Raw genomic sequence first — 17,040 nt, 5'->3', positions numbered from 1 at the left:
CCCCATGTCAAAGCCAACCTCCGTACTGGTTTCTTTCTCACATCTAACTTTCCCTTACGAACTCATTCCTAATCGTGTTTCTACTTTTATTATATTTCTCTTTAATCAGGACATTGGTTTCTCAATTCTGCCTATGCTACTTAACAGCCAGAAAGCTAGCAACAAAATCAGCACGTGCACACAGTTTACATGCAGACTTCGGGCTTTATTAAAAGAATGGAGAAATACTAGAGAAAAGACTTGTGTAACAGTCCCCTACCCCTTCGCCCCCCAGTTAATAGTAATTGTTTGGACATTTTAATGGCAGCGTCTCATTTTAATCAGAAAGGAGCCCCATCTGATGGGGCATTATCTTCGTCCTAAGGCTGCCGGCGCTGCCGGCGAAGGCCCACAGGTCTCTCCCCGACTCCGCAGACGCCCCCCAGCACAAGGACCCGACGGGGCCCCCAGCCCTCTGGGAAGTGGAGTCCTTCCGCCCGGACCCCGACCTGGCGCGGTCGCCTCCAAGTGCGCAGATGCGACTCCACACGGAGCCTCGGGCTCGAGCCTTTTGTCTCCGCGCACTCCGCGGGTCCGGCGGGCGGCTGTGTTCGCTCCTCCCGCCCCTCTCAGAGCGCAGCCCACCCGGGCGCAGCTCTGCGGACGGAGCCGGGCTCGCAGCACGTCCAGGGGTAAGAACTTGCGGGGCCTGGCTGCGGGGGGTCTCCGCCACTCGCTCGTTGTGCACGCGGCTCGGACACCCCGCCGCAGCCGGGGCAGGGCTAGGGCTGGGCCTCGCCTGGGTCCCCGCCCCACCCCGGCGCGCCGCGCGCTCCTCCAAGGTCTCGCGCTGCGGCGCGTGCCGACGCCCTGGGCTCATCGCGGAGCTAGGGGCGTCCGGGGGCTGGGTTGCCGCTCAGACCTCTGGGAAGTGGAGTCGAGGAGCAGAGGATTCTGGGCGAGGGAGTTGGGGCTTGTGCGGGGGGCGCTCGCTGCTTTGGCCTTAACCTTGTCACTTCACCAGAGTCTTAGGGTTCTGAACTTATGAGACAGAAAGAAAAAAATGGGGCCCGTGTCTTACCCATCCTTCTTCTGTGCTTTGTTTTGTCAGAGTTTTGGGGTCTGCCTGTATTCGGGGGCCAGTGCAAGGGAATCCTAGCCTGTGTATTTTCAGGGTCTTAAGATAAAGAGTGAATGAGGAATCTTCGCTCTAAAGGCCCCACCTATGTACGGCTTTGTGTTTATGAAATACTAAGGATGAAGCAACTGTGGGAAGCCCAACTTGCAGTTACCGCTACCGTAATTACAGGCAGGCCACGTTATGGCCACTTGTGTGCTTTTGAGTCTCATAGGAGTTTCTGAAGGTTCTGAAACCGGGTGTGTGACTGAGGCCCAAGGTTCACTGTCCTGACGTCCTCCTGGTTGCCTTTGTCAACAGAAAAGAAGCCAAACTTTGTAAGATAACTTAAAGAGGTTTAATACGAGCCAAATTTGAGGACTATGAACTAGAGCCTCACCCAAAAAGCCTTGAGCAAGTGGACTCGCTGTGGTTGGGTTACAGTTTTATACATTCCAGGGAGACAGGAATTACAGGTAAAGTATCAGTACATGTAAGGTATACATTGATTTGGCCCAAAAAGGTGGGACATTTCAAAGCAAGGGCTTATAGGTTATAGATGAGTATAAACTCTTTTGATTTGTAATTGGCTAAAGAAATGAAGCTTTGTCTAAATGCTTGGAATGTTTTAAGTTAAGATAAGGAAGTCTGTTAATCAGAGACAAGCCACTGGTCATACTCAAACTCAATGATTTGTTATGTAAATTGAGGCCCTGCAGGTTTGTCTTCCATAGGGTTAGGCCTGTTCATGACTTACAGAGGCTATCTACAAGAAGGGAGGGGAGCATGTCTGACCTCTCTTCTCATGGTCAGCAACTCAGTTTTAGGGTATCCCCTTGGCCAAGATGGGGTCCATTCAGTCAGCTGGCAAGGAGAAAACTTAAGATTTTTAGTTCACACCTTAGTGCAACATGTAGTGACTGATCTCGTACTCCAGAGGATGGTCTTCCAGCCATGGAGATTCTTTTACCCCAGTAATAGAGGTTCCAAGCAAAGTAGAATTACTTCTGAGGCCTTTGGACTTGAATGTATAGGAATAAACCTGGATGGGAAGACAGAGGGAGAATGAGTAAGAATCATTCTGGAGCTAGGCAAAACCTCACAATCTCTTGGGAGCTTCAGAGCAGAGTCGGATGATTTACACAAGGAGATAGATTATGTATTGCTGAAAACTCCATGTTCCTCTCATCTGAAATAGTGAATAGTGAGGAAGTCATAGCAATAACAGGACAAGGAAGGGAAACTGATCATGGATTATCTGATCGTTGAAGTTGAGGAAGGTAAGAACTACAGAAATAAACATGGAAGAAATAGCAGAAATATCTTTGATGAGAATGAAAAGGTCAAGTTCCCCCACATGATTGAAAAAGGAAAGCAGACACATGTCAGGAGAAGGCCCTGGAGTACACAGTAACTGTTCTGGAAATCACTTGTAGGCTCCTTGTAGCACATTTTCCAGTCCCATCTTCCTCTTTCAGTGCTGCTATGCTCATCCACATTCTCTCTGAAGCTGTGGATGAGAGAATATTCCATAGTGTTTGCTTTGTGAAAAGGGCAGGTAACACTTTTCTTCCCACTGGAAATGGGAAGACACAGTTTACCTCCTTCATGGCTTATTTTCTACTCCTTTTAGCCATGACTACTGAGGATGCTTCTCTTCTCCAAAAGAAGAGCACAGAAGAAATGGAACCTACTGTTGAGCTCCTTCCTGTTGAGTTCCAGGTGAGTTTGAGTTTGCTTTCTTTCCTCTGAAATCTTATCTTGGTGTTCATAATGTGTCCTCGTGTCCATCCTTCATCTTGTTTCAGAGATTCAAGGAGATCCCATCTGGAGAACTGAGCCAAAGTAATTTTTCCTTGGAGACTGAAAGCTCTGGGGAGAGCCCAGGCTGGAGTTTCAAATTTGGGAGTAATCTGGGTGGATGATATTTTAAACTATGAAACTGACTGTGATTCCTAAGAGAATGAGTGTAGATAGAAAAGAAATGAGATGTCATTCCTGAGTTCTGTAGCTCTCCAACACTTCAGGGAGATGAAGACGGAGCAACAAAGGAGATGAGAAGATACACACAATGAGACAGGGGTAAAGCCAGAAGTTTGGCGTTCTGGTGACCACTTGAAGGAAGGAATGATCAGCTGTGTTAAATGCTGCTGCTGAGTCAGGGAAGATGAGTCCTGGGAATCGACTGCTGGATTTAAAAGTAGGAAGGTCACTGGTGACTGCCAAGAACAATTTCATGGAGTGGTGGGAGTGATGGATTGGAATGGGTTCAAAAGATAGGGGGAGAGAAATTGGAGCCAGGGACTATAGACAACTATTTTGTAGAGTTTTACTCTAAAGGAAAGGAGAGAAGTAGGGCGAGAGGTGAAAGGAATAGTAAGAGAAGACCAAAGAGGTATTTTGTTTGTTTGTTTGTTTTGTTTGTTTTCAGAAGGGAGAAATAACATTGTAGTTATGTAAGAGTAGATGGAGAAGAGAAGATGTCTAAGGACTGAGCCCTGGGGAACTCCAACATTTAGAGCCACTTTTCAAACATTTCTTTATTTATTTCAAATAAATAGGCCTGTGAGTTAGGGTTAATACCTATTTCACAGACGAAGGAGCTGAAGCTCATGGAAACTTGCTCAGCATCATCAAATGGTTGAGCCCTGGTTAGAACCCACGTTATATCTGATTCTAAATCCTATGCCTGTAGCCATTCTCACCTATTGACTGACTTTTTCACAAAGTATTCTCCAATGAATTATGGTTAACAAAGTATACTCACATGACTGTCATTATAGAGTATCTTACCTTAAAACAATTATCACAAGACTATCATTATATTTATCTTTCCTTAGAACAATTGATCATTTTCAACTTAAAATCCGTAAATTCACTCATTCAGAACCACTTTAATTACTAAAGAATAACAAAACAAATTGCATAGTCATGGCCCTAAGTACAGAGAAAGAAGAGGCCTATACTAGAACAGCATGAATGTCTGTATCATAGAATATCAACTGAATTTCTATAAATCTCAGAATATTCCTGGAGTCAATATATATTACATATCTGAGCCTTATTCCATCTACAACATAATCAGTAATTAACATTTCATTATCATTCAATGGTTAATTTGTATTAGGCTTATTTAGTAAAATATATTAGAGGCCCAAAAGTTAAGAGTATAGCTTTAGAATCAGACTGCCTGGTCCAAATCCCAGATCTGGCCCTTACATATGTAGATAATGTTAATAATATTACTTACCTCTTACCTCATATGGTCTTTTTTTTTTTTTTTTTTTTTAAGACAGAGTCTCACTCTGTTGCCTGGGCTAGAGTGTCATGGTGTCAGCCTAGCTCACAGCAATCTCAAACTCCTGGGCTCAAGCAATCACTCTGTCTCTGCCTCCTGAGTAGCTGGGACTACAGGCATGTGCCACCATGCCCGGCTAATTTTTTCTATATATATTTTTAGCTGTCTAGATCATTTCTTTCTATTTTTAGTAGAGACGGGGTCTCACTCTTGCTCAGGCTGGTCTCGAACTCCTGACCTCGAGCGATTGTCCCGCTTTGGCCTCCCAGAGTGTTAGGATTACAGGCGTGAGCTACCACGCCTGGCCCTCATATGGTCTTTGTTACAAGAGAGAGTTCAAAGAACTTAGCACATAAAAAGTAAATTATAAATGTTAGCTTTCATCATTGTGTTCCTTAACATGGACTAATACTTAGTAATTTTTGAATATTTGATTAAAATAAAGATTTAACCTTTAGATTAAAAAACACTCCTCTAGGGGCCGGGCGCGGTGGCTCACGCCTGTAATCCTAGCACTCTGGGAGGCCGAGGTGGGCGGATCATTTGAGCTCAGGAGTTCGAGACCAGCCTGAGCAAGAGCGAGACCCCATCTCTACTAAAAATAGAAAGAAATTATATGGACAGCTAAAAAATATATATAGAAAAAATTAGCCGGGCATGGTGGTGCATGCCTGTAGTCCCAGCTACTCGGGAGGCTGAGACAGGAGGATCGCCTGAGCTCAGGAGTTTGAGGTTGCTGTGAGCTAGGCTGACGCCACGGCACTCACTCTAGCCTGGGCAACAGAGTGAGACTCTGTCTCAAAAAAAAAAAACAAAAACACTCCTCTAGATTGTTCTCTTCCTTCAGGATTGCCAAATCGTTTAAGAATGTGCTTTCTCTTCCAGGAATTGATGACAGTCAAAGATGAGGAAATGGACTTTACCCATGTGGAGGTGGAACAGCTGAATTCTGCCCAAAGGTACATGGGCATGGAGATGAAGGTGGAGAATTGTGGGAGCCTGGTATTTTGGGGTAAGGAAGTCTTATTTTGTAAGGCAAGCTACTTGCTGGAACATAGTGTCTTAGTTCACTTAGGCTGCTATAACAAAATACCATAAACTGAGTGGTTTCTAAACAACACAATTTTATTTATCACTGTTTTGGAGCCTGGGAATTCCAAGATCAAGGTGCCAGCAGATTCAGTATCTGGTGAGGGCCCACTTTCTAGTTCATAGATGGTGCCTTCTCACTGTGTCCTCATATGGTGGAAGGGATGAAGATGGGTCACTCTTTGGCCTCTTTTATAAGGGTACTCATCACTTCTCAAAGACTCCACCTCCTAATACCATCACCTTGGGGTTAAAAGATTTTAAAATATGAATTTTGGAGGGACACAAACATTCAGACCTTAGCAATAAGCTCTCTCGATAACTAATGACATCTAAAATGTAATAATTTTGCTTAAGATTCAGAGATCCCTCATTCCTTAGGGGATCCCTGATCACTTTGGGCTCAGAATTTTCCCTTTTGTACAGTAAAAGTTCATTCTATGTGGAACTGAAAAAGGGCAGCTTCCATTATATTGATTTTAAGATTTATAAAGCTACAGTAATAAAAAATGGTGTGGTGTTGGTGAAAGGATAGATATAAAACAATGGAACAAAGCAGATAGACCAGAAATAGACTTGCATATATATAGTCAATTTCTCACAAAAGTGCAAAAGCAATTCAATGGAGAAAGGAGAGTCTTTTAAATAAATAATACTGGAAAACTGGGACATCCATATGCAAAAAAAAAAATGAACTTCAATTCATACCTTCCACCATATATAGTAAATAACTCAAAATGAATCACAGACCTAAGCATAAAACCTAAATCTATAAAATTTCTGTTGTAACTACTGAACTCTGCCATTGTAGTGTGAAGGCAGCCATAAATAATATGTAAACAAATGAGAGTGGCCAGATTTGGCCTGTGGTGGGCCTGGTTTGGCCTGTAGTATCTTCTGCTGCCTTGTGTAGAGGCCGGTTTTTGACTAGTATCATATACTATCTACCTGAGAAGTTTATTTAACATTTCTTATAGTGCAGGTCTACTGGTAATTAATTCTCTCAGCTTTATTTGTCTGAAAAAGTCTTTATTTCATCTCCATTTTTGAAAAATATTTTCACTGCATATAGAATTCTTGGTGACAATTATTTTTCCTTTTTTTTGTTCTTTCCTTTTATTTTTTAGACATTATTCAGAATCAAAAGACAATTTTTTTTTTCTTTTGGCAGTTTGAATGTGTCATTTCTTGTCTTCTGGCTGTAATTTTTGTCTTTGTTATCCTGTATGTAATGTGTCTTTTTTTCCCTATAGCAGTCTTTTTTAATATTTTCTCTTTATCTTTGGTTTTTACCAGTTTGAATATGATGTGTCTAAGTAGGGGTGTGTGTCTGTGTTTTCATCATACTTGGGATTCTCTAAGCTCCCTTGGGTCTTTGGTTTGATATGTCTCATTACTTTTGGAAAATTCTTAGCCACTAGCTCATCAAATATTGTTTTTCTCATTCTCTCTTTCTTTCTTCCATCCAATTACATGTATGCTACAGCATTTGATATTGTCCTACAGCTGTTAGGTGCTCTGTCCTGGTTTGTTAGTTTTGTTTTCACTCTTTTTTCTTCTTTCATGTTTTAGTTTGGGTAATTCCTATTCACCTCTTTACAAGTTTACTGATTCTTTTTTTTAGCTCTATTGAGTCTACTGATATACCAGCAAAGCATTCTTCATCTCTGTTACCATGTTTTTTTCATTTCTAGCATTTCCATTTGGCTTTGTCTTATATTAATAGTGTCCATCTCTCTGCTAAAATTCTCCAGCTGTTCATGTGTGTTGTCCACCTTTTCTACAAGAGCCTTTTACATATTAATTATAGTTATTTTAAATGCCATAATAGTTCAAATATCTGGATAATCATTGAGTCTTGTTCTGTTAATTACTTTATGGTTTTCTATATTCAGATTTGAATGAGCCTGGAAAGTGCTGCATGGAGAGAGGATACAAGCAGACTCATCATGAGGCTGATGGATTAGTTTAGGGGAGAGACGATGGTGGCAAAATTGGGGTGGCAATAGTGGGGAGGGAGAGTACAGGATAAATTTGAGAAGGATTTGTGAAGTGTAATCCATAAAACTTGGTGAATTATTTGTTGTGATTAGTAGGGTATAGGGAAGAGTCCAATATGATTCTCAGGTTTCTGACTTTCAGCTAGAAAAACTTTGGGGTTTGTAAGATTAAATGTGTTAATATATTTAACCTTTTAGAATAGGAATTTATATATAATGAACACCATAAAAGTATTTATCTAATATTGTTATAGTTCATAGTATATATTAAATTTTATATACTATCATATTTTCAATTTCTAAAAATTACAGCAACATTAAAAGCATATGTTACTCAAATATTGATTACATTTCTGTAACGGGATAAAAGAATCTTAAGAAAGGCTTACTGGCCTCCAGAGTTGCCTCATTGCTCGTGTTATTTGTGTTCAGTTCAGTTCAAACAATATGTATTTAATTTGTGCTTACTCTCTATCGGCCCTGTGATAGGCTCCAAGAAATAGCAGTGATCAAAGGAAATGTGATTCCTACCCTCAGAAAATTTACCTTTTGGTGGTAGAGTTCATATTCTTATATTAAAGCCTTTTTATTAACAAGAATAATGGTGGTGATATTTTCTTAGATGATGAAACCTGGGAATGTACAGTTTGCAGGAAAAGATGAGTCAAGGTGTAGATATAGTGAATTTGATATTTCTAAATGGATACATGAAGTAGGTGGTGGGATATATGGGTGTAGGGGACAGAAAACTAAGCTGGAGATAAGGGTTTTGGTCAAGGGTAATTAAAACCATAGAATAAATAAGGTCTTTTCAGGAAAGAATATAGTGAAGAGAGGGCACAGGGACAAAAGAGGGGAGCCTAAGGTGGAATGCTAAGAAATATTGACATTTAAGAAGAAGAAACAGCAGAAAAAATTCCAGAGAAATAGAGATCAGGAGAAAAACTTGAGAGCATAGAGTCACAAAAGTCAAGAGAGAACATTGTCGGGAAGAAGGCATGGTCAACAGTGTCAGGTACTGCTGAGAGGCTGAGCTAAACAAGGAATGAAAAGGATCCACTGAGTTTAGGTGACATATAATTGGTTAGTGACTTCAATGAGAACAATGAGGAGAGAAGCCAGATTGCAGCAAGCTCAGGAGCAAGTATGTGATGAAAAGATGCATAAAACCTGTTTGAGAAATTCAGCTAGTGGAGACTCAAAGTCATATTTAAAGTAGACAGTAAACAAACAAAAAATTGTGCTTTAAACAAGGACTAAAGGGGACTATTTTAAAAGTCAAATGTGATTCTCTCCAGATGGTATTGTTATGAGTGATTTTTTTCTCTAGTACTTTTTCAAAACTTATCATTCTCAATGTGTGTTTTCATCTTTTCCTCCCTTCTCAGTTCTTTTATGTTAATATTTATTTTCATTCTTCTGCTTGTCCTCTTCCCTGGTTAGTCTGTTCAGTTTTCCATTCTTGTAGGTAGAGCATGCTCATTGTCTGACCTTGTGTTGTATCTTATATTAGCCATCCTTTCATCCCTATTATTCTATGAAATGTCTTCATTTGCCATTGCCATGAAGCTCTTTATGAGAACATCCATATATATATATTTTTTAATAAGTATAATTTTTATTTTCTTTGTTCTCATGCTACTTAGCAGTTTTCTTTCGCTTAACACACAGAACATGAACATTTATACTTTTTATTCATTTCAGATTCCGAATGTATCCCTGAAACTACAGAGTTCCTTTCACAGCAGGAAGTTTATGAAGAAATATCATCTGAAAGGGAGCTGATAATAGAAAGACTTAAAAAGGATGATTGCTGGGGCTCCACGTTAATAGAATCTTGGGAACATGAAGGTACGTTAGAAAGGCAGCAAGAAAATCAGAAGAATGATTTAAGGCAAGTTGTAATTAAACACAAGAAAAACCCTACGGAGCATTATAATGAAATTGGGGAAAGTTCAAACCCAATTAAGCATTCAAAAGCTTACCCAGTGAAAAAGCCATGGGAGTGCAATGCATGTGGGAAGTCTTTCAGTTACTACTCAGCCTTTATCCTACATCAGAGAATTCATACTGGAGAGAAGCCCTATGTATGTAATGAATGTGGAAAGGCCTTTAGTCGGAGCTCATCCCTCATTCAGCATCAGAGAATTCACACTGGAGAGAAACCTTATGATTGTAATGAATGTGGGAAAGCTTTCAGTCACCGTTCAGCCCTTATTCAACATCATATCATTCACACCGGAGAAAAGCCCTATGAGTGCAATGAATGTGGGAAGGCCTTCAACCAAAGTACATACCTCATTCAGCATCACAGAATACACACTGGAGAGAAACCCTATAAATGCAAGGAATGTGGGAAAGCTTTCAATGACACCTCATCTCTCATTAAACATCAGAGGGTTCATACTGGAGAAAAACCCTATGGATGTAAAGAGTGTGGGAAAGCCTTTAGTGACCGGTCAGGACTTACTCAACATCAGAGAACTCATACAGGGGAAAAGCCTTATGAATGTAGTGAATGTGGGAAAGGTTTCAGTTACTGTTCAGCTCTTATTCAACATCAAGGAACCCATACTGGGGAGAAACCGTACAAATGTAACGAATGTGGGAAAGCCTTCAGTGACCGCTCTGCTCTTGTGAGACATCAGAGAATTCATACTGGAGAAAGACCTTACAAATGTAAAGAATGTGAGAAAGCCTTCAGCCAGAGCTCATCCCTTACAAAGCATCTGAGAACTCATACCGGAGAGAAACCCTATAAATGCCCCGATTGTGACAAAGCCTTCAGCCAGAGTTCATCTCTTATTCAACATCAGAAAATTCATAGAGGAGAAAAATCATACAAGTGTAAGAAATGTGAGAAAATCTTCACTGTCCGTTCAGCCTTTCATCAACATAAAGAAATTCATGAAAAATAGAATACAGTATATTCATAAAATAATTATTCTATCCTGATTGAGCAAATCTAAGTATTATGGGGCATATTACAAGAACATTTGAGGCTGTGTCACAGAAGAAATAGCCCTTCCTTGATATGTTGTTATGTAGGGAGGAGTATAAGAAGTAGATGTGGATGTCTATGGCCTTTTAAAATAACCATTAGAAAGTGGACTTCTGAGAGCAAGATGAATGTCACTGTCTAGAAAGAAGATTGGATGGGTTGGCAACCAGGCAAGGGCTTCTTGAGAGAGAAGATTGTTGATATGGGTGAGGCGCAGGGGATAGATGAAGTTGTGAAGAGCTGAAAATACTTTTCATTAAAAGTGTAGTGGGAGTGGATGAGGAAAGTCCAGGGAGAATGTGTGTGAGTAAACTTAGTGGGGCTCTATGACTATATCTCAGTTGCAAAACCAATACAGCTGAGGCCGTGGAGAAGAGGATTTCTAAGAAAGCACAGAAGGAGAAATTCTGGTTTAGGCAGAGAAATAAGGTAAGGAGTTGGGTATCTTAAATCAATAGAAAAACTAAACAGAGGAGCAAAATGCACATTACTTGAGGCTGGTGGCTTTCTAAATAGTTTCAAACTGAAGCCAAAAGGGAAAAGATCAGGACCCCCGAAGAGGAAAATTACCAGGAGTTTTCTTTAGGGAAATAAAAAGAGAAAAAAATCAAAGTCCAGAACATCCTCCTTTTCTTTGTCCCCACTCCATTTGCTTACTTGCATGTTTTCAAACATTGAAATCAGTGGTTATTAACCTTGAAATCACCTGAGAAGCTTTAAAAGACAGCTCTGCGGTCCTGGCCGCAGAGATGCTAATTACGTTGGACTGAGGTGTAGCCTGGGCACCAGGAAGTTTTGGTAATTCTAAGGCTCAGCCAAGATTAAGAACTACTGATTTAGACTCCTGATTGACTCAGAAGGATTATAAGCAGATGAAAAGGTGATAAAGATCAACATTAGCTCTCAAGACCTCTTTACGTCCTTATTTTTGTTTTTGCTTTCCCTCCCTAATTATATAACATTGTCTTTTTGATCTGATTTTTGATCCCTTTGCTTGGGCCTTTTTTGCTTTCTTTGATTTCATGTGCACTGACCTACCTGATACCAACTTCTGCTCTGACTCTGACTGACCCTTGCTAAATGTGCCCCTTTAAGTTTTCTCAACCACTTCTATGAACCAGGGCCATGTATTGCGTTTGCTACCCATGGCCTAATGTTGGCAAACATTAACAGTGAGAAACAAGTGTAGAAGAGGACATACAAACCAGAAATCATGAGTGAAAGTGATTGGAAGGAACTTTCAAAGAGTTAAATTTTGACTCCAGCTGTATAGTTTGTATCATAGAATAACCTGAAATTATAATAAAATTTAGTTGTGTATGTGAATTAATACAGAACTTCAAGGGATGTAGGTGGGAGGGAGGGTAAACCAAGAAAAAAGAGGAAAAGGTCAACACTTTTTTTTGTAATTGTTTCCAGGAATGAACAAAATCTTGCTTCAAAGCTATTTACTCATGTATCTGCTATGTTAGGCATTGGAGAATGGAGTAATTTCTTTATTACATGGCTTCTACATTCAGGGAACTTAAAATTGGTTTCATTGAAAGCCTTTCAGTCATATCCCAGTATCCAAGAATTTGCTGAAGAGAGCCCTCCTGGCCCAGCTCTCTGTCTTTTGTGGCCTCCCTGTAGTATGTTCATCAACTATTTCTAAACAGAATGCTTTTCTTCAATAAAACTCTTTATGTTCTCTCATCATTCCATAACAATTCCCGGGACCAGCTTTTCTACATAGTACAAAAGCCAGGAGTCCATAGATCTTATTAATAAATCATGACTATGCTATAACCTATATCAGCATCATGACACTGTCACATTAGGTGATGAATGGAGGGATACATGTTGAAGGAGAAAGATGAGATCCAGCACAGTGTAGAAAATCTATATGATGAGCATATCAAAGGAGAATTATTTTAATTGACAAAGTTCCTACTGGGTAGAACTCTCTAGGTAGATATAGAGGGTAACCTTAGAATTCTGCTCCTCAAGCCCATGGATCATTTATCTGTACCAGTTCAGTTAATTGTATTTGTCTTTATATTCTCCCTTAAATCCTCAAGTATTCAGCTTTATACAACCATTTGCTGGGGAGGTTTCCTCCCTTCAGCTGACTTTAGAATAGAACTATACCAGCCTAAATACTTTACGCCTTTTATTAACTGTTCCCCAGAATAATCTTACAGGCCCTTTTCAAGTTTTATGGTGGATTACAATGGGAAAACAGGAGGTGTGTTTGTTTGTTTGTTTTAATAGCATCATGAGGAAATTTGAAAAGATCTGGGCCTATAGTTGCTAAAATTATTTTCTCTAATGGTATGTGGTAATATCTCATACAGTTATGAATTTTATGGGTTTCCCAGGATGAAGCTGAAAGTAAATTCAGTTTGCTTCCACAACCTAGGCTGATGGGATTCTCAGATTCTGAGAGAAGAGCAAAAGATGAAGCAAAAGACTATATAATTTACCTAAGGTCGCACAGCTAGTAAATGACAGCATGAGGATTTGCACCCAGATCTGACTCTTGACACTACCTTTGCAAGGTGGATTTTCTGGTTTCTGTAAGCACAGAGCACAGGACTACCCCTATCCCATCCTCCACCTGTGCTCATTCCTCCAGTCCTTATAGCTTCAGACCCTCCACCCTTCCTGGCAATCTTAGTTCTTTTGTCTGGTAGTCTGACCTCCTCTCCTGGCTCAGCTCTGCCTTCTGTGGCTTCCTTGTAGTGGGTTCACCAACTATTTCTGAATGAAATGCTGTTCATTAATAAAGCTTTGTATGTTTTCTCTTAATTCCATAACAATTCCTGGGCCCAGCCTTATTACATACTGTGTGATATACTCACTCCAGAGGTGAATCCTGGCAAGGCTTGTGATTTAGAACACTGGATTTTGCCAGATACTAGAGCCAATGTCTGGAAGCTTTCTCATTCTTTCTGTGTGCCATGGGTAAGGTTTCAATTCCTCTTTTGAGAAGATGTTCATCATCTCTGAAAAATGTTTTACAGATGTCACTGCTGAAGTGCTGGCAGAGGAGGAAATGGAAAACTTGGACTTAGAACCCATGAGAGCCCATGGGTTGCAAAGATATTGAAGGCTTTTGATCAGTACCATGAGAATTATTATATTTGAGATGACAAATGGAAATGTAACTCCAGCAAGAAATCATGCAAATATAAACACTGATGTGGAAATTGAAAGTCTAAACCAAGAGTAGTTTATCCATGGGTGGAGCAAGTGAGATGTCATGGTCAGTGCCAATGGACTGTAGTCCTCACTGTCTTTTGAGTAGTGTGTGTGCCCAATAGAAGATAAACACCATAGTTTGAGTCAGAAAGGCCCTTATTGTACATATAGGCACACTAGCAAGTTGGAAGGATACAAACAGATGAATATAATGTAACTTGGATCCATAACATTACAGAGCTTATGGGCATCCTGAGGCCCTTGGCAATAAGGGATAAGGGCACAAAGTTTGTAATTCCAGCCACTAAGAAGCTGGATCTGGGACATAGGGTAATAACAGTAGCCATAATATGGTGGTAGCTCATTACATACCAAGTACTATTATAAGCAGTTTACATGTACAGACTCATTCATACTCACAAAAATCTTATTAGGTAGATACTGTTGTCACCTACCTTTTACAGACAAGGAAATTGAGATCAATAGAGGTAGAAATCTGCCACCTGGTGTGAGTTCTGAGGGAACATATAGGGGAAAAACTCTAGTTGCTGGAGATTGCATACGAAGAGATTATAAACTTGCTTTACATGGATGTAATATAAAAAGTTGTTCATAGAGTGACCAGGACTTACTGATAATGCATAAACAAAGCTGGAATGAGCAAGAAACAACTAATGTAGATTCCTTATATTTTCCTTTCAGCTGTTCCTTTTGTGCAAGGTCAGGAATATTGCAGTTGTTGTGTTGTTGTTGGTAGTTGTTTTCTGTGTGTATGTGTATTGGGAGGGGTTGGGGGTGGGATTGTGTTGAGTAAACACATCTATCCAGATTAAGGTAGTATAGCTATAGAGATGTACGTCATTTTATTTAGCAACTTTGATCTGTTCCTGTGTCTGCTTTTGGTATCTTTGCCATTTGCCACTCAAGTAAATCTTTATCTGACCAACTGTAGTGACCATCATTACTGGTCATCCTTGATCTTATATTCAAGCATACAAATATGACTGGTCTGAGAACTCTTTGGGATCACACAATCAAGAACAGGCTGAAACATGTGAATCTAAGTCCTCTTGGCATAGCAAAGACAGGCACTAAATTGTAGCCATAGAACCATACTTCTGATTAGGTTCCAAAGGGCCCCAGGGGAGGGGTGCATGTCAGAGCTTTGCCTTTATTTCTTCATGGGAAAGGAGCTACGCCCGGCCAGTAGGGGAGAAGTGCGTACCAGATATGACAATAGGTCATATGGTCACAGAACCTAAGATGAGGTCTTAGAGGATTTATATTTGAACCCACTGTCCATTAATAGAATACCTTTAACAACAAACAACATAATAGCCTCTACTTGCTATCTTCCAGCCAAATACTTCTAGAAGTATTGCTTTACTTTTAGCCCATGCCTTTACCTGCTTTACCAAGGAGGTCATTAAATTTCTGGACAGTTCTAATAGAAAATTGTCCCTATTATTGAATGTATAATACAACTTTCTCCCTGTAATGTCCATCTATTGTTCTTGGTTCTGCCCTCAGTCATCACACAATAGAAATAATCCTTCTACAAGAGAAATCTTTAAATATTTGAAGACAGCTATCTTGTTTCCCCTAAATCTCTCCTAGGATAAATCTCTAGTTCCATTAACAAATATTGTTTAATTCTTTGTGAAAGCCAATTATTAAGTTATAATTCATAAAGAGATTAGGTTAATAGATTAATCATATCTATTGTCATTTTAACAAGACAATTTACTTCTACTCCTGGTTACCATCCTTTAATTCACTACTAAGGAATTTGTCAGTGTTCCTTTTTCTTTTTTTTTTTTTTTGAGACAGAGTCTTGCTCTGCCGCCCTGGCTAGAGTACAGTGGCATCATCATAGCTCACTGTAACCTCAAACCTCTGGGCTCAAGAAATCCTCCTGCCTCAGCCTGTCGAGTAGCTGGAACTACAGGTGTGCGCCACCACAACCAGCTAATTTTTTCTATTTTTAGCAGAGACGAGGTCTTACTCTTCTTCAGGCTGGTCCTGAATTCCTGACCTAAAGTGATCCTCCCACCTCGGCCTCCCAGAGTGCTAGGATAACAGACATGAGCCACTGGGCCTGGCCTTCAACGTTCCTTTAAATTGGTCAAAATATTCCAGATGTAGTCTTAGGAATGAGGAGATCAATAGAATTATTAAATATAGTTACCTATACTACATTAAAACAGATATATCAATACCTTAATTTAATTAATAAAATATTATTTATGAAGCTCAGACTCGGGGGGATGGGGGGCATGGGCAATATATATAACCTGAACTTTTGTACCCCCATAATGAGCTGAAATAAAATAAATAAATAAATAAAATAAAATATTATTTTAACCTGTATTGCTAGACATGGTATTGCTACCATTCTGCGCTTGTAGAATTCATTCTCTTTTAAATTAAAGTCATGTTATTGGCTTTGGCGGATAATATCATTGCATTTGTCACACCCGTGCCCATACCAAATTTACTTTCAAAATACATCCATAAATACAAAAAATTTCTACTCACAGCTTTAATCAGCCACATGACAGCATAGGCTAGTTAATCAGCAATAACTACATTCATATTTTGCTCCTAGAACCAACCGTTACTTCTTCAGTGATGTCTCTGGCTGTCTGATCATATGATGTCACTTCTGCTAATTTGGCAGAGATAAAGAATCCCGTTTTTATAAATCTTAACCTAAATACTACACAAGTATGCTCTGATTACTGGAGATCAGCTGATATATGCAGCCTTCTGAATGGGTGGCAGGGAGTCCCCAAGAGATACTGGGAGACAAACTATAAGAAATAAGAGTAAGAGGACTCTGAGAAGCTCTTAAATAGACTTGGGGATTTTCCTCAGTAGGAGGAATTACATTAATGGACAAAGAATCTTTAAAAACTTTAGTGTGTCATTGTTCATGCTCAGGAGAGTAGATGAATTCTCTGATTCTATGCCCCCTGCTCCAGGCCCTGTCAGAGTTAGACCAGGCCACAATATGTACGTGACCAGAGCACCTGGATGAAAGTTTTGATGCCCACAGTGCTCTAAGGTTATGTCGTATTCTTCACCTAAAGGCAACACGGGAAATTTAGCCATATACTAGGAGTTGGATTTCCTGAGCCTCATCCATTATCTCTTAGTAAGGAGTAAGCTCAGGGTCTGAAATATATTCTGGAATTTGTAATTGGAAAGTACAAGTTTAAAAAAATTAGAATGAAAGGCTTTGATGCAAACACATGCTGTATGGACACAGCCACAGTGGGTCACACTATCTTGTTCTCTTTGCTAAAGTGGAATATGAATGATAAACTTAGAGTACAATAGAGACAATTTATTTGTATACCCTTGGTGTCAT

At 39.9% G+C, this 17,040-nt stretch overlaps 1 protein-coding gene across 1 annotated transcript; it reads left to right on the top strand.

The window, feature by feature from the left end:
- The first annotated feature begins 2,345 nt into the window (after positions 1 to 2,345).
- LOC138394614 (zinc finger protein 892-like) lies at positions 2,346 to 13,575 on the top strand. The gene is made up of 6 exons (XM_069486771.1): positions 2,346 to 2,376; positions 2,730 to 2,818; positions 5,280 to 5,406; positions 9,473 to 10,012; positions 10,097 to 10,171; positions 13,436 to 13,575. The coding sequence occupies exons 1-6, from the start codon at positions 2,346 to 2,348 to the stop codon at positions 13,573 to 13,575; spliced, it is 1,002 nt and encodes a 333-aa protein (XP_069342872.1).
- The last annotated feature ends 3,465 nt before the right edge of the window (positions 13,576 to 17,040 follow it).

Source organism: Eulemur rufifrons, chromosome 14, assembly GCF_041146395.1.
Source record: "Eulemur rufifrons isolate Redbay chromosome 14, OSU_ERuf_1, whole genome shotgun sequence".
Classification (NCBI taxonomy): domain Eukaryota; kingdom Metazoa; phylum Chordata; class Mammalia; order Primates; family Lemuridae; genus Eulemur; species Eulemur rufifrons.
This window is presented reverse-complemented; position numbering and strand designations above follow the sequence as displayed.

Bases quoted from the DNA above. Each gene is read 5' to 3' on its own strand.
- LOC138394614 (XM_069486771.1), top strand. From the start codon at position 2,346: ATGGATTATCTGATCGTTGAAGTTGAGGAAG. The intron at 2,377-2,729 runs GTAAGAACTACA...TACTCCTTTTAG, and splicing joins GATCGTTGAAGTTGAGGAAG to CCATGACTACTGAGGATGCT. The intron at 5,407-9,472 runs GTAAGGAAGTCT...AAGCTTACCCAG, and splicing joins TGGGAGCCTGGTATTTTGGG to TGAAAAAGCCATGGGAGTGC.